The sequence below is a fragment of the Mus musculus genome, chromosome 6, assembly GCF_000001635.26.
Source record: "Mus musculus strain C57BL/6J chromosome 6, GRCm38.p6 C57BL/6J".
Lineage (NCBI taxonomy): Eukaryota > Metazoa > Chordata > Mammalia > Rodentia > Muridae > Mus > Mus musculus.
This window is the reverse complement of record NC_000072.6, coordinates 100,853,380-100,871,976: the sequence shown is the minus strand read 5'-3', so window position 1 is coordinate 100,871,976 and position 18,597 is coordinate 100,853,380. Positions and strand designations below refer to the sequence as shown.

Below are 18,597 nucleotides of genomic sequence, written 5' to 3'. Positions count from 1 at the left end.
TCCATCACACTGGCCCGAGAACATATCCGTGGGTCATTTTCTAAAATTCCTAATGGATGTCTGAGGGCCCAGTCCACTGTGGGCAGTGCACTCCCTAGGCAGTTGGACCCAAGCTGTGTAAGAATGCTATCGGACCAAGCCGGGGCTTGGGGACCCAGCCAGCAAGCAGTGTTCCTTCATGGTCTCTGCTTCAGTTCTGTCTCCCTTGATGATGCAGTGACCTGAAACCAAAATAAATCCTTTCCTCCCACTAGCCGCTTTACCACAGAGACAGAGACGCAAGCTAGAATAGACAGTACATTACACCTAAACACTAGTACACTACTGCAACTTGCCATGTGAGGTGGGATAGAACATGGGGTTTACCATCCAGATAATGTGTCTGTCTGTCTCTTCCTCCACCACCATAGACCTAGAGATGTGTCACATATTGCCTGAACCATTCTTTTTGTTTGTTTTGTTTTGTTTTGTTTTCGAGACAGGGTTTCTCTGTGTCCTGGAACTCACTCTGTAGACCAGGCTGGCCTCGAACTCAGAAATCCTCCTGCCTCTGCTTCTCAAGTGCTGGGATTAAAGGCGCGCGCCACCACTGCCCAGCTGAACCATTCTTTAAGTACTGAAGTTTAACGGCTTTTGCAGTTGTCCAGGGAATGAGGGAGGGGAGTGGTTAAGCTGTGTGAACTGGCCACAAGTTGAAATACCACAAAACCACTTAACAGGACACTAAAGAAGCCATGGTTTGTGTGAATATGATGTGGCCCAAGAGCAGCTAAAACGATGGGGGATGCAGCTTTTAGGCGCCAATTCAGACATTTCACAAAGATCTGCTGGATAAATGATGTGTGTGAAGGGGGTCTCTTCATTGTGTGCCCCATGTTCACTATGGTGAGTCCCAGCAGCAGTGATGAGTACCCTGCATTTGCAAAAGTTCAACCTCATCTGTGAACACAGTGCTACTCAGTACTAGGCCTGGCCTTATGTGAACATAGCAACTAGTACTTTCAGCACCCACCAGAGCCTGATCTGGTTCCTAACTGACTGCCCTCTTGCTTTAGTGATTACCCAAGCAACAAGTTGTGGCAGTTAGAATTCAAACCCTAGGAATCCAGCTTCAATCCCCCACCCCCAGTGCTAAGCTCCCTGGGTAAGGGCACACGCTGGACGGGGAGGGTGTAAGTGGGATATGTGGAAATAAAAGCATCGAGACAGAACTTGAATTTGTTGTTTTATGTGTGCTGTTGCTGGGTGTGTGTAAGCTAACCATTGAAACTGGAGAGTGAGACTGCCCGAAGAGACCCCTATTGTGTCCTTGGTAGGACATCAGGGCAGATCATCCTGATCGACCTCTCTCATCACCAAAAATCAAATCACCTAGTTCTTAGTTGCCTCCCTCTTTATGTGTATGGATGTTTTGTGTGCATGTACACCTACCACATGAGTACAGGACCTAAGGAGGAAGTCAGACCCCTGGGGGTGACTGAACCAACATGTGGGTGCTAGGAATTGAACCCAGGATTAAAATTATCCAATGATCAACACTCAAAATGTATTTTCACGACTCATTTCTGGGTAGTGAAAAAAAATATTTGTACACGGAACCCAAAGACCATAAACTCTAAAACTAAGGCCAGCCTCACTAGCTTCACCTTAGCAAAGCAGCCAGCGGCCACCCAATTCCTCAAAGTACAAATCAACTACAAATTTCCATTATTAGTGCCAATTCTGTGACACCACAGAGTTCAAGCGGGAATGAGAAATAAGAAATCCGGGTGCTCTCCTCTGACCCTACACTTGCCTCAAGGTGGTGGTGGTGGTGGGAGGGGTGTTTCATCGCACACCTAAATCAGTGCTTGCAACCGAATGCCGAGTTATGTCAACAGAGACCTGGACACGTGACTGCCCGTGCAGCTACATGTCTCCCTGCTGACATCCTCCAATCACTGAGTTTCATGAGACTTCCTCCCTGTGGCCCGCTCAATTGAAGGGCAATGGGGAAGAGGCAGATGCATCAGAATAGTAAATAAAGTAATTCCACACGTGAAAACATTCATCTAGTTTACACTTTATTGCATTATGAAAATAATACATTTATTTGGCAAAGTGATCGATCTAGGCTCCAAATTGAAAGAAGAGAATTCTGGTGTCCGGATTATTTTTTATATGTGAAATATATGTATTCTAGCCAGTACATACCATCATCCTTGTTAGGCCAATATCCCATCAAGCTAATTTTCATAATTCCACATGAAATTACAAGGTGTTTTTTGCATCCATTCATCTCATGATTAACACAAATCTCAAGAACTGATCTTCAGTTTGTCAAAACCAATAGATCTAAGAAACTCCTGCTCAAAGGCAGCCTGAAACACTACCCGGAATAGTTTGCTGTAGCTCTGCAGGTACATTTCCACCCGCGATACCGGCTTCACATTCAATCCTCGCAGTAGCTCTAGGCTCTGCCCAGTACCGTTTAAGCTAGTACATTACATACATTATTTGAAAAAAATTGATTTTACAAATGCATAAATACATGCCTATCTACACTGCCAAAATAAAACACAAGGATCTCAATGCTTTAAGACTTTCTGGGGCAGGGTTTCTGGAATAGCTTTCGAAAGCCAGAGTTGTAACTCCATTGCTCTGGCTACATATGGGAAAGACCGGAGTTGTGACAATTAAGTGGATTAAGTTTACTAATCCTCAAAATATATTTTCACTACTCACTTCTGTTCTACATGTACAGAACTTTATAGAGTTTTCAAAATGTTTTCACTTTTTAAAAGGGAGGGGTGGCAAAACCATGTCATGTGTATTCTGTCAGCACCATCAGCACTGCCCAGATCTGAGTTAGGCTTGGGAAAGGAGAACCCGGTTAGGAATCTGTTCAACATCAAAGAGCCAGCTACTTCAGCCACGGGACGGCTTGACCCTCCCTCTTGGGTCTCATTCTGTCACTCACAAAGGACTCAGTGCTCATTAGAACTGACACTTTCCTGCAGTCTCCTGTAAGTGCATCTAACACCACGTGTGGAAATGGACTTCCAAGGGACCAATGCATCCACAGTCTGAACATGGCCTCACACGGTGATGAATATTACAACTGCCCTAGAGACCCTTCACCAGTATCCTACGTGTATCTGTATAAACAGCAACAACTTTCATCTATGATCAACATAGGAATAGCTAATAAATATTAAAGCTATTAAACTATAGGTTAAAATGCAGACCTCTCATAGAATTGAGTGATGTCATTTTGGTACATTCACCATTATTAATTGTACTTTATTTAATAAAGAAATACACTTCCCCTTGCAAAGATAGCAATTGCAAGTTTACAAATAAAGCCACAGACCTCTATTCATGATGCGAAATCTTCAACTTTTAACCAACAGCAAACTGACTTGTTTGTAAATGGTCCATGGCACCATAAATAAAGACTATCAAAGGTCACAGGAGCTTAGAGAACAGGTTTATTGACAACAACCTCATAAATATCCTAAGGAAAATCTCAAAAACTCTAAACCTAAAATGTTTAAAATCTGCTCTTACTGTCAATCCCTCAACTCTAACAGGCCATTACAAATGAATGTCACACTTAAATTTTGCTTCATTTTAATCTTTTTGCCAAAAAACTTGAAGTTACATTTGACTTTCACCCCTTTGGGTACAGTAAATCGACAGTTTTACTAGACAGATTCATAAATCTACTGTCCAGCTGCTGTGAACCTGAAGGTCATCAGTCAGTAGCATATTACTTTATGAACAAACGGAGCCAAATATCTTTTTAGCCATAGTAACGTCTAAGCAGTCAAAATGCAAACCTTGTGGTTTCCCTCTGATCACCCGAAGCTTAGGATAGATAAAGTGTGAGAAACTGTTTGTATCAGCTATTAGGTCCATCCCTGTACCTCAGATGTCTGAAACTAAAAAAGAGATTTTGTATTTTGATAAAAATGTACTCCAATATTTCATAACATTAATATTTATTGCTTTATATGAATACTGTATTGAAAGCCCAAGCATTCAGTTACACACGAAATTATACAATATACCGCTTCACAAAGGCAGTGAACACATTACAGTCTACAAAACCTACTTTACAGAAATTTAAAAATTCTAAATATCAAAAAGTACAGCTGAAGAAACAGGTATAAATTTGGCAGCCAGTAATTCTGACAGGGAAGTTGCAGCTTGCATGACTTTAAATATGTGAATTTGAAAATATTGAGTTTATAGAGTAGTAACCATTGTGCTTTGTGTTGATCTGAAAAATATAACACTGGCTGTTGAAGAAGCATGTTCAAAAATATTAATTCACTTCAAAATGTTATACAAATCATGGTGGTTTCTGTGCACCCCTAACGCCTCGGTCATTTTAGCTCAGGTACATTACTGAAGTCCTCTACTAATTCTTCCAGTACAGTGATGTTTCACACCAGTGCCATGCGGCATATAGGATTATTCAGAAAGACAGATGTGATGTTGACAGTGTTCAGAAAAGCAACCGAATGTTATGGGACCTGTGGGCTCTTGAGATGGTTTCATGTCAGGCTCCGAAGCACTCATTCTACAGACAGCAAGCTAATGCTTGAGCACAACTCCCAAGATAAAGCACACTTTCCATAAATAAATGAAGTCTTGTTGTCTCAGGCACCTTAGAAGTATACAAAAGAATTTAGTTTGCACAGATCTCTTGGAATGTGTTTAACCTGGTATTTCAACAGACTGAAAGATTCCCAGGGTCTCACAGGGGCCAGATTTTTGTCTCAACTACTCAGAAGAGAAGATGTCTTCTGAAAGAAGTGAACTCAGTCATTACCAATAAAAAAGTATCCACTGTATTCATCTCTTATAGAAACAGAAAAATATAACATCCCCCCTCAGGATAATCTATATATGTATATATGACTTAAGGTTCCATTGTACAGTCGAACAATAAAAATCTGAAACCACATGAAACCCTATTAATTCACATGTTAACATGTTTAAACTATGACCAAAATATGGAAACTGCTAGAGACAAGACAAAAATCTTCCTTGTGTATGTATAAACCAAATGAGATCATCTTTAAAGTTTTCAAAATTATAATTATCTTCCAGTTTAAAAACTTTAATTCTAAATTAAAAAAAAAAATCTATACACAAACCACTGATTTGAGTACACCAGGAAAAAAGCAAACAAAAAACCAAACCAAACAAGAAAATCAGCACTAAGCGGGACCCAGAGGAGCCGTACTCACAGCTCTTCCACATACAACCTTCAGGGTTTATTCTTAAGGTTCTTTATTTTACAGCCTGTTTCTCTTGTAAAACTAAAGGTCCACTTTATTACTTAAAAGTCTTATACAGTGTAAAACCAGAACTGTATGTAAAATACTGCCTCTAAGTGTTTCTGAGTAGTTAGTCTTGCTCCATTGGGTCATCTGTGACTTCTGCGGCTTCCTCACTCTCCATGGACGACGGCACTGACACACTCTCTCCAGTCTTACTGGAAGGGGGCCCTCCTGACTCCTGTGTCTCCAGGCAGTCAGAGCCACTCCTTGAGGCCCCTGCACTGTCACTCCTTTCTGAAGTGGAGTCTGTCTGAGCTGGAGACACACCAGAGCCTTCCATCTGATGGCTCTCCTCTGAAGTCTCTTCATTCACAGTTAAGGCGTCATCAGATTCCTTTTCTTGATTTTTTCTTTCTGGGACCATTTCTCTTGGTGTCATAAACGATTCTAGAAATAAGCAAATGTTGCAGTTAAATTTATTTTCAAGACACACCCAGGTAAGTTTCATGATTCCTGTGTCTATGGCTCATAGCTCCTCAAACTCAGCAGCAGGCAACATGTAGAAGAGCCCCGTGTGCACTGTGTGGGGAAGAAGGGTGATGAACTCCACCCCCACTCACCTTCCTCCTCCTCTTCCTCTTCTTCCTCCTCCTCCTCCTCCTCTTCTGTACAGTGCTGCCTGGTTCGACTTTCTCTGTCCTTGTCAGGAGGGGGAGCTGCTGTTTCCGTTTCCTCTGCTCTAACTGAAGAGACTTCACCAGACACCGTTTGGCTAGCTGTCTCTCTGACGTCACCTTCTTTGTCAAACTTCAGTCTTTTCACCTCATGTTCCTCAGACTCCACAGCATCTTCATCTGGATGTTTATTTTTAACAGGGCTCAGTAAGGAAACTTCTGATTCAGAGGCTGAAGAATCACTGCAGATGGTTATTAAAGTATCATTAATAAAAGCATTTTCCTCATAATCTACATTCTCACCTCTAATTTTAAAAACTTAACAAACTGACTGTGAAATTAAATGTTAGTATCTGGGCTAAGAAAACAATTTCCAAAGCACCCTGAACTGTTTCATTAGGACCAATTTGTCCGACTCTATGCGCTTATGAGAATTCTGCATTTACCTTCAGCTGTACTGATGCAATACAGAAGCCGTATCTCCTTTAAGGCCTGGTCTGTCCCTCAGGACCGTGGGAAGTTCTAGGGCCCCGGGGCAATCATCTCCCTTACTTGGGAATCAGTGCTAGGTGATGTAATGCAAATGAACACTCTTAGGCACGGGGGACAAAGTTCCTAACCAGGACAGATGCAAACTTTCTCCCTCAATGACTTCTGACCTTTTACTGGCTGACTCTTTCAAACCCACAAATGGAGCCCATTAAATATAGAAGGTCCATTCCACCTTGTGAATAGTAAATAGTGCTATAAAACCTTTAACAGTTCTTAAATTTCTATGCATTTCTATCTCTTCAAATACGAAACACACAAACCTGTGGCCTTTCTCTTCACTTAGCTGCAGCTCAGAATCTTTGCTATCTGTGCTCTCAGGCAAACCATTTGTTGTCAAGGGGGCTGACAAAGAAAGCTTTGGTCGATTAAGTGGCCTAGGTGTTCCAGGCCCGTTTATATTAGACCTATAATGAAATAAATGAACATCATTTTCTACTTTTAGAAATAATATAAAAATGTAATAAAAAATAAAATAACTAAACACACACACAATCACCCCTTCTAAAGACAACATCACAAATATTTGCAGTAATTTTGGCTTTTGGATCTGTGCCTTACCCTATGTAAAGTAGCCTTGTGTCCAAGATATACAACATATTATCTTGTATCTTCCCCATAAAATATATATTTAAAAGAAAAAAAGTATACCAAGCCTTAATTCAAATACTACCAGAAAACACACTCTGGACAATTTAAAAAACAAAACAAACCACCATATTCTCACCTGTCAGTATAGTTTGGTGAGTTTCCAGGAAACATAACACCATTCATTCTATTTAAGCTATTAGAATTGTTCTTCCTGTAGTAAAAGAAAACACTTCAGGTGAGCATGGTAATACAGACTTTAATCCTAATACTGAAAGGCAGAGGCAAGTGGAGCTCTGTGAGTTCAAGGCTAGCCTGGACCACATAACAAGTTCAAGGCCAGCCAGAGCCACAGACTCAGACCATGTCTCAAAATAAAATAAAGCCTTACAGGAAGAAAAAGAAGGAAGGAGGGTTGTGAATGGCTAATGTGTAAGAATCTAGGTATAGGGCTGGAGAGATTGGCTCAGCAGGAAGAGCCCAAGCCCCTCTTCCAGAGGACTTGGGTTCTGTTCCCAGCACCCATATGGTGGCTCACAACCATCCATTAACCCCTTCTCCAGAAGAGCTAATGCCCCCCTTCTGAACTCCATGGCATACACAAAGTATACATACTTACATACATTCAGATAAAAACACTCACATACATAAGAAGCAAAATAAATACATTAAAAAGAGAAAAATCTAAATCTAGAAAGTCTTTTGTAACATAGCCAGCAAATTCAAACACATTAGCACATGCATGCACCAATGGTGAGATTGGTTTAAAAACAAAAACAAAACTATTGACACTTGCTTTCAAATCTCTGGAAATGTTCTTCAGCTAACTTTACATTCATCAGAAAAGCAAAACATTTAATTAAAAAGGAAATCAAATTTGTAGCATAATTTTTTTGGTTCTTCTAACAAGAAGCATCAATAGATTATCTCATAAGTCAAGAGTTCTAAAAATAAAATTTTTGTTTTTAATAAGGTAGTGGATCCATGCAAGCAGCAGCGTTTTCTTCCCAGCCCTTCTCATGCCCCAGCCTCTGAATGTGCTGGGTGAGGTTGGGCTGAGGGTGTACTACCCTTCTGCAATTCCTAGGGACATCCACACACAACAAAGAATTATGCATTGAGCTCAATGCTAACACTGCCGCGGCTGAACAGATGCCTGGAGCTAAGTCCTTCATTTGGATCTAGATATCTTGACAATTAGCAATGCTGTCCATCATGAAGAATACCATGAAGTATCTTATTCCACCCCTACAAACACATCTACACGGCCAGAACTGGAGTAATTAACCCATCTCTTTGGTTCACGTGAACAGTATTTTGGCAATATTCCACCTCAGGAACCAGGTAGTAGATTTCACAATGAATAGATGCTATCATGTTTAGTTACATATGAAATAACTATGATTATTTAAGTGACACTATTTAAAAACTAGAATATAGTAATATCAAAAGCAAACACAGGGAGCTGGTGAGATGGCTCAGTGGTTAAGAGTGCCGACTGCTCTTCCGAAGTTCAAATCCCAGCAACCACATGGTGGCTCACAACCATCCGTAACAAAATCTGATGCCCTCTTCTGGAGTGTCTGAAGACAGCTACAGTGCACTCACACAAAATAAATAAATAAATAAATAAATAAATAAATAAATAAATAAATAAATAAATAAATAAATAAATGAATGAATAAATCAATCAATCAATCAATCTTTAAAAAAACAAACTCTCTATACTTACTCTGAGGATGGACAAACGCAGCTAACAACCATCACATTCTGAAACAAGAGAAACCGGTATGCTGATGAGTGAAGTTAAATCACAGAACATAAACTGTTTACCCTTTGTGGGAGATTTTCACAATCAGCCGCATGCGGGGCAAGCTTATTCCAACCCAAAGTAACTGGTTAAAAATAAAAGCCAAGCCAGGTGTGGTGGCGCATGCCTTTAATCCCAGCACTCAGGAGGCAGAAGCAGGCAGATTTCTGAATTCTAGGCCAGCCTGGTCTACAAAGGGAGTTCCAGGACAGCCAGGGCTATACAGAGAAACCCTGTCTCGAAAAACCAAAAATAAATAAATAAATAAATGCCAATAAAGCAAAAATTAAAAACAGCAAGACTTCAGGTTTGACTGCAACAGCCACTGGCTTGCTTTATATTTATTTATATCATATTCTTTTTTTTGTTGTTTTGTTTTTTTTCAAGACAGGGTTTCTCTGTGTAGCCTTGCCTGTCCTGGAACTCACTCTGTAGACCAGGCTGGCCTCGAACTCAGAAATCCGCCTGCCTCTGCTGGGATTAAAGGCATGCGCCACCATGCCCGGCTTATATCATATTTATCTTGTATGCATGCATGTCCTTGAGTAAAAGTCCACAGAAGTCTCAAGATCAGGCCTCATCTCCAAACCTGCCCCTCTTTTAAAGCCCTGGCTAGCTTGGGATTCACTATGTAGATCAGGACAGTCAATTCAGAGATTGGCTTGCCCCTGACTCCCAAGCTTGTACCACTATACCAAGATTGTTTCTTTTCTTACAGGAAGAACAATTCCAATAATTTAAATTGTGTAAGTGGCATTATGATCCCTGGAAACTCGCCATCATATTGTAAGGGAGAATGTTGGTTCGTTTTTAAATTGTTAATAGTTTTGTTTCTTTTCTTTGGAACCCAAAAAGAGACCAAACCCCCTTCCTTTGGCAATTACAGCAGGAAAGTGCTTTTAAGATCATCTCACAGCCCTATGACCCAAATTTCAGAGGAAACAAATTTTGTTTAAATTCCTGGCTCAGAATATAAAATATCGTAGCACTGATTTGGCAAATGAAGGCAGTGATACCCTATCAAAAAATAAAATCCCCAAAACACAACGTCTCCGGACCCTTAAGCTGAAGTGCTCATAAACCCTGAAGCTGCCCTGCAGAATTTCACTAATAGATAACAAAGACTCAGCAAAACATGAGTCTGATGAGCCCTAACTGCTGAAAAATCCCAAAGTTAATGGTCCTAGACTCCTGTTCCCAGAGTAAAAGGACTGATTTTGAAACAAACAAAAATTATAATGAACAGTAGAATTAAGTTTTAAACTTAATTACACCATATCTTTGTATATTAAGTTATTTCCATCCTCCAAAATATTCTTTTTTTGGTTACCTTCCACCCATAATCTGAACTGGATCTTTCTACTCAATATACATCACTTAAATGGTTTTCCACTCAAGTTTCCAAAGTTGTGTGCTTCTGACTTTTGAAATCCCACAGTGATGTTTACAATGCACTGTCAGTTCTCACGTCTCTCTGGTGGTTTGTTTTTGGGTTTTTTTTAATGCTTAATAAAGAATAAAAATCAAATAAAAGTAAATAAGCAGCTTTCTCCAAACTTATCCCATGGTAGACACCTACCTTCTCTACTCCTCTGAGAAACTTGTCTGTTCCTGTATAGTTTCTTCTCGGATCCGTTAGCAATTCACATAGCCGCTGAATAGTAAAAGGGATACTGCAAAATAATTTTATAGTTTGAGGCCATTAGTGTGAGAAATTAGGAGCAGAACTTCACAGTGAGGCTTCATCAGGTCACCATGTGCATCACAGCTTTATCAAGCCGCCATGTGTTAAGCTACAGAAGAATGCATGTAGGAGTCACTTAGAGCAATAAAAAGGAACGCAGAAAACACAATGATTTAAAACTCATTCCAAAAAAAGATTAGTACAATATTCTACCCTCTGACCACTCAATTTGAACTTTTTGTAAGAGATAACATAAATAACAATTGTTAGTTTATTTACAAACAGAAGGTTTCCTCAAGCATTCTTTTGCTCCCAAACATTTTACTGAACATCATATGATGGTTATGATTCTGTTACTGGTTAGAGTATGATGAATTAGTTCTGACACAAAAGGATTTTAAATAGACTCTGCTCCATTACTACAACTTTATATATAACCTATTACATTTAGTCAAACTTTACTATTTTCTAAGAACTTGCAGAGTTAAATATACCAAACACTTTTGACAGAATGCAGTTTTTCCGCCATCACAGCAAATCCAAGAGTGAAAGTCTTGAAATAAGACTCGGAACAACAATCATTTTACAAAGAGTTTGGAGGCAATGAGAAAAATAGCTCATCAGTTAAGAACTTTGGCTGCTCTTCCAGAGGAACGAGTTTGATTCCCAGGATCCATACAGCAGCTCACAACTCTAGTCCCAAGGGATTGAATAACACTGTCTGGTCTCTGTGGGAAGCAGGTACGCATGCAGTTTATAGACATACATGCTGGCAAAACAACATATAGAAACAAACACATTTTTAAAAAAGGTTTTGGACTCACAGAATTATTAGCAATCATCAAAATTGTAGCTAAGTGTGATGTAAGTACAAATGGCATGCAAAATACATCTCCATTAAAACCTACTTATGCTGCTTATGAGGGGAATTGCAAAGCCTCAGCTGCACAATGTTCATAGTGCCTTTATTTTCACACAATAGTCTATCCTACAAGCGATGCCAGTTAGTGTGTGACAATGCCATAACCTGAACCCAATTTCTCTAATTTCAAAACCAATACATTGGGCTGGAGAGATGGTTTAGCGGGTAAGAGCACTAACTGCTCTTCCAAAGGTCCTGAGTTCAAATCCCAGCAACCATCCATAATGAGATCTGACGTCCTCTTCTAGTATGTCAGAAGACAGCTACAGTGTACTTATGTATAATAATAAATAAATCGTTGGGCCAGAACGAGCAGGAACGGGGGGTGGGGGGGGAGAACCAGAGCAAGAAGGGCAGTCCTGAGCGAGCAGAGGTCCTAAAATTCAATTCCCAACAACCACATGAACAACTATCTGTACAGGTACAGTGTACTCACATACATAAAATAAATAGGTCTTATAAAAAAACACTCATCTTCACTGCACCACACACATCTGATATAAATCATACTAGTTTTTTTACTGAATAAACTACATGTAAATCTTATGCTTTTTTAAAAGACAAAGTCTCGTTTTTTTGTAGACCAGGCCGACCTTGAACTCTGCCCTGTTTCTGCATATCCAGTGCTACAACTGTGAAGACACTGTGCCACCATACTTAGCAAAACTCAAATTCTTTTGGCAGGGAGGGGTAAAACAAGGTTTCTAACAGAGCCCTGGCTATCCTGGACTTACATTATAGACCAGGCTGTACTTGAACAAGAGTTCTGCCTCTGCCTCACTATTGCTGGGACTAAATGCATACACAACCACACCCATCAAAATTTACATTCTTAGAACCAACACTATTTCTTGCATTATGTCAGGGTACAATTAGAAAATGTTTAAAGAAAATGTTGTTTATAATAAATGTTTTCTGTTGAAAATCCAAGGCTCTATCTTTAATCAACTAACTTTCAATCTGAAAATTGCTCTGGCAAAGAACGTAAAAGAGGCAGCAGCATTTGCCTGACAGCACAAAACAACGCCAAGTACACCAAAGAGACAACCTGAGTACAAAGCTAAGCAGATGAACAAAACCAGCCAGCCTAATATTAGAAAACATCAAATTGACAGTAACAGACATGTAGATCAATGAAACAAAACAGAAGACCCACATGTGTGCATGTTACTGTCATCCCATACTTGACAAAGATAGCAAAAAATACACAATAAATAGAAAGACAGCATCTTCAACAAATGGTGCTGGGAAAACTGGATGTCCACATGTGAAAAGCAGAAACTAGACCTATTATCTATTACCCTGCCCTATTACCATTACAGAGATCCGCAAATGTTCAAAATACAAAATCCACAACGGATACATCTACAATGCAACCCTTGCACTTCAGGCTCGGGAACACTGCAGAAGATGGGAAGATTTGCAGGAGTCAGAGAACGAAGATGACTGCTGCTGAACAGTGTCTTCTAAACTTAACAGGGAAGCTGCACCATCAAGTCTCAACAGTCCTGCTGTCTAAACAAGACTTGCATGTCAACATCAATTGATGTGCTGACACGAAGGGGGAACTTGTACTGTGAAGAGCCACAGGCAAACGGCACAGGAACAAGGCCCAGTGGTTAAGAGCACTTACTGCTCTTGCAAAAGTTCTGGATTTTGACCTTAAAGTATTCCTGCATGCACAAACCTATACTCAGGTATACACACACACACACACACACACACACACACACACACACACTGTAAGAGGTCATTAATTTGTGAGGACCAGAGGAGGAAAGGAAGGGGTGGAAATTATGTAAGTGTAGTGATTATGTAAATCCTTTCAGGGAAAAAAGGCCCAAAGAGCCACTCACTTTTATGCATAGCATGTAGCTTTAGTATGCTTTTCTTTTCTACTTAGTCTTCAAACTATTCATGAAACCTAGTATCAAAAACTGAACAGAAAGAAGCTGGGTGTGGCAGGGCACATTAAAAGCTCTCAGGGGCAGTGGTGGCGCACACCTTTGATCCCAGCACTTGGGAGGCAGAGGCAGGCGGATTTCTGAGTTTGAGGCCAGCCTGGTCTACAAAGTGAGTTCCTGGACAGCCAGGGCTATACAGAGAAACCCTGTCTCAAAAAACAAAAAACAAAAATAACCAACAACAACAACAAAAGCTCTCAGAAGCAAACAAAGCAGATGGCTCTTCGAGTTCCAGACCAGCCAGAGACACACAGTAAGACAATAGTAAGATGCTGCCAAATCTTTGCAAAGTCCCACAGCCCTAACTGGGAGCAGTGAGGGAATGAATAAAGACACACTGACATAGAAAAGCTAAGACCAGGTGGCCTGTGCTCTCAGACAGAGAAGAGCTGTAGCATCCTGGAAGCTCAGTATGCTTATTAGTATGTACAGTGGAATAAGGAGGTAATTTAACCTCAGTAAAACCGTCTTTTGAAGAGCTGTCTTCAGGCCGTAAATATCCAGAAGAGGAAAGCTACTGCGGATTCTTTCTGCACATACTGTCAATACTTACTGGCTTTACCACTCCCATGTGTCCCTGTCATGTCAAACATTCACTCACAATCTCACTCCATACATGCCACTGTCTTAAAAGCTGAATAGATTCCTAATTGTATTCTCTCATACAGTTTAGAATCGCAAGTCAGTAACGTTTCCTTATTTGAAGAAGCATGTTCTTCCTATACTAAGGAAGCTGATACTACTACCTAAAACATTTACCTGCATGAACATTTACAATGTTAATGGCGACCTACTCTCAAGATATACTTGTACATTAGTGGCATAAAGCCTATGGAGTAACCAACCAATACCTGACTGGATTTAAGGCCCACTCCATGCCATGGAACCCATAGAACCCATACCTGACAGTGTCTAGATGGCCAAGAACCTGAGACTGTCTTAAGACAGTCCAGGTATCTAAGGGGAAACCAAACACTACTGTTCTGCAAAAAGAACAAAGCAATCAAACTACTCCCAATGATAGTCTACTATCCTCATAAATCAGTAGTGCCACACTCAGCCATCCTCAGAGAAGCTTCCTCCTCCAACGGGTAAGAAGAAATAGAGTCCCTTGGTCAGACAACATGCGGAGTAATTAGACTTTGGAACACTTAGCCCTAAAGGGGAATGTTTTTATCGAATCCCTTCCCTCAGGGATCAGAGAACTCTGAAGAGGAGGAGACAGAAAGAGTGCTAAGAGCTAGAGGAGATGGAAAACACCAAGGAAACAAGACCTCCTAAACACAGAATGAACGAAAGTTGCACATACAAACATTTACAGAGACTATAGAAGCAGGTACAGAGTCTGCATGTGAGAACGTCCTAGAACTGAGAGAAGAACTGGACAAAAACTCTGACCCCTAACCAAAATATTATTTGCAATTGATAGGCACTTACAAGTGAAAATTAGTTTTCTCCAGGAGAGCCTCACTGGGTGAACAAAGCAAGGATTGGCCCCCCCTTCCCAGCAGCGAAACACAAAATGAACCCAATGGCATCTTGGGAAGTTGTTCGTAATGTTGTGTCAGGGCCTTCTTCTTAATTTTAGAGGTCCTTAACGCATATATAAAATTATGATTTACAGTTTTTTGTTTTCATGAGATTCCTGTATGAGAATGTGTTCCTTATGTTTTATCTTCTGTTTGCTTTGTCCTATTCCAATTTATTTTTATCTTATTGTTCTTCATTATTCCTTAGATGCCTGTTTGTTTTCTCAGGAGAGACCAAAGGGAAACGGTATGGATAGAGATGGGAAGCCATAATCAGAATGTATTGTATGAAAAAAAAAAAAAACAACTACTTTAAATAAAAGAAAAAAAAAGATCAAGGATGTAAACAACTTGCAATTCAAAGAGCAAAAATTACTCAAAATTTACAAAAATAGTTTAGAAAATAAAGATATGTGTTAAGATTCTATAAAGCATTTAATTTACAGCTTTTAAATAAAACTAAAGACACAGCAGCAATACAATGAAAACAAACAGAACAAGGCTGGAGAGGTGGCTCAGCAGTTAAGATAAATGGCTGCTTTGCAGAGGACCAGCACCCACGTGGTCACTCCTAACTCCAGTCCTAGGGATCTGATGCAGTATTCTGGCTTCCAAGGGCACCATGCATATGGTACACAAACATACATGCTAACAAAATACCCACTCACAAAAGAAAAAAATAGCAATTAAATAAAAAACTTCATTTTATTTTACAAAAGTATAAACTGGCACCTCAAATGTAGACAGAAGTGGGGCAAGGTGGTGCACACCTTTAATCCCAGCACTCGGGAGGCAGAGGCAGGTGGATTTCTGAGTTCCAGGACAGCCAGGGCTATACAGAGAAACCTGTCTCAAAAAAACAAAAAAAAAAAAAAGAAAAGAAAGAAAGAAAAATGTAGACAGAAGATACACACAAAACTCTGAAAAGCATTCACAGAATACACAAAACTACAGTAACTTCAGTTACTACACAGAGGTATACACAGACATTTTGTGATAGGGCTAAGAGGTAGCTCAGTGGTAAAGCGCTGGCCTAGAACTTGCAATGGGCTTGATTTCAATCTGAGGCATCAGGAGCACACACACAAAGGTTTCTGCTATGCTTTGTGCTTGTTTGTGATATGTTCTTACCTAGAACAACAAATCAGCAAAAGATGTTCTGTAAAAACATACTACAAACAAGCATGGTTCACAGTACTGCTCTCCCGAATCACTTTAAAACAAAACAAACAAACCAACCCTGTCTCTAGAGATAAAAAGGCATATTCTGAGCCGTTTACATATTCTTTCCTTTTTGGTTTTAAAAAGCGACAGTTTGTGTATACGTGTGCATACACACAAGGGCACATGTTGATGTAAGCCAAAAGCAAGCATCCAATCGGGTTTTCTCTCTCTGCAGTCTGTGCTGGAACTCTACAGGCCAGGGTCTTCTCCAACTTGTGAGATCTGCCTGCTCCCGCGTGCTGGATTAGAGGCGTGGACTACCACAGCCTGGCTGCAGGTGGTTTTTGAAAAGCCTGATATGGGTGCTGGGAACCCAACTACGGCCCTCTGGAAGTACACTTTCTAAGATTTATTTATACTGTAGCTGTACTTCAGACACTCCAGAAGAGGGCATCATTACGGATGGTTGTGAGCCACCATGTGGTTGCTGGGATTTGAACTCAGGACCTTCAGAAAAGCAGTCAGTGCTCTTAACCACTGAGCCATCTCTCCAGCCCTTTTTTTTTTTTTTTTTAAAAACTTTCTTAATAGCTGAGCCATGGCTCAAGCCTCTCTCCTTTATGGTTTTAGGACAAGATCTTAATTATGTAGCACAGGCTAGTCAGCAGTCTTTTTTTTTTTAAATAAAGATTTATTTATTTCATGTATGTGGGTGCACTGTTGCTGTCTTCAGATACACCAGAAGAGTGCATTGGATCCCTATTACAGATGGCTGTGAGCCACCATGTGGTTGCTGGGAATTGGGACTCCTTTGGAACAGTAGTCAGTGCTCTTAACCACTGAGCCATCTCTCCAATCCCAGCATTCGGGTCTTAAATCATCCCAGACTTCTCAGTGCTGGGATGACATGTGTGATGAGCCACCACATGGGCCATACATGTACTTACTGTTCACTGAGGTATCATATCTTTTGAAAAATGAATATACAACCAGCATACACCATGATTTCAATACATTTCTGTATGTATTTCTGGTATTTGAGGATTTAAAGATATATCAATTTTATCAAAGACAACCTATTAAAACATGATTAACATATACTAGAAATAAGAATCCCCTGATGAATAAGCCTGGGGAATGACTCGGTGGGTAAAATATTTGCTGTCCCTCAACCTGAGGACCTGAATTTGGGTAGCCAGCACACTTAGGTGGTGGGTAAGACAAATCTGTATCCCAAATGCTGGTAAGCAGAGGCAAGTGGATCCCTGGAGCTCGATCACTAGCCAAGCAATGAACTCCAGAGCTAGTAAGCAATTGAAGATGACATTCTGACAGACCTGTGGTGGCCACAGGAAACTACACAGGCATCACAAACACAACATTATTTAAAAAGAAAGAAAGAAAATAAACTGGATGGAAAGCAAAAGGGTATGGGTTTTTTTTTTTAAATCTATCAAAATCTACATTCAGAACTTAAGAACAAAAGGTTATCATGTTTCAATGTAAATATGTAATTGTAGACCAAAAAGGCAGGTATAAAATAGAAATTCATATCACTAGTTAAAACTTAGATCCTGCCTAATTAGAATAAATAATTCAAAAACAGTCATTCTGAAAACCAGAACTAAAATACTATGGCTCAAAGATGAAAAACACCGTAAGAGCAATTATGCTTAAGTGTGCTTATGCACTCAATGACTGCTCAAATCATCTCAAGTAGATGAATGCACCGTTTGCCTTTTGAGTTTTTTTGGTTTTTTTGTTTGTTTGTTTTTTCGAGACGGGGTTTCTCTGTGTAGTCCTGGCTGTCCTGGAACTCACTCTGGCTTCGAACTCAGAAATCCGCCTGCCTCTGCCTCCCAAGTGCTGGGATTAAAGGTATGTGCCACCACTGCCCAGCATAAATACATGTTGTAACAGGTTAAAAAATTATAAATATTTTAGCTTTATCTAATAGCCTGCTTATCTGTTATCTAGTCTAACTTTAATACAATTAAGAATATTTGCTTTTATTAATTTATAAATTAGCTCAATATTCACAATGCAATTCATTTTAACTCGCATATATTTGGAATGTCTATGCATTTTGTGTGTGTACACATTTGCATAAACACAAATATTTTACAAAGAAGTCTGTTTATTCTGCATACACCCAGTTCTAAAATAAATCTTATGCAACATATAACAAACATAACATATGGCTTCTTCCTGGTATGTGATTTTTTTTAAAGTTCCAACTAAACTCATAATGACCAGTCAAGGTGGGAAAACTAATCCGATGAAACTAAACACCAACCAAGCATGGCATGTCCTGGAAAAAGCAGTTTTATTAATAGACCCAATATCAAAGCATAAACTTCTGATATTGTAGGCAAATCCCTAAACTTAAAATGGGAATAAGCAGCTGAGAATGGTGGCACACCTTAAATCTCACCAACAA

General features: G+C 39.9%; 1 protein-coding gene across 2 annotated transcripts in view; it reads right to left on the bottom strand.

Moving 5' to 3' along the window:
- Positions 1 to 2,042: 2,042 nt before the first annotated feature.
- The window catches only part of Ppp4r2 (protein phosphatase 4, regulatory subunit 2), a 36,315-nt gene continuing 19,760 nt past the window's right edge, over positions 2,043 to 18,597 (bottom strand). Inside the window, exons 4-9 of one of the 2 annotated variants that reach the window (NM_182939.4) lie at positions 10,474 to 10,567; positions 8,817 to 8,854; positions 7,224 to 7,298; positions 6,760 to 6,903; positions 5,894 to 6,189; positions 3,260 to 5,720 (exon numbers count right to left, since the gene is read on the bottom strand). In NM_182939.4, coding sequence (NP_891984.1) covers positions 5,401 to 5,720; positions 5,894 to 6,189; positions 6,760 to 6,903; positions 7,224 to 7,298; positions 8,817 to 8,854; positions 10,474 to 10,567 — 967 coding nt within the window. In that variant the 3' untranslated portion in view covers positions 3,260 to 5,400. Of the gene's footprint in view, positions 5,721 to 5,893; positions 6,190 to 6,759; positions 6,904 to 7,223; positions 7,299 to 8,816; positions 8,855 to 10,473; positions 10,568 to 18,597 lie in introns of both variants that reach the window. The other variant, XM_006506008.4, reaches the window with a different exon arrangement.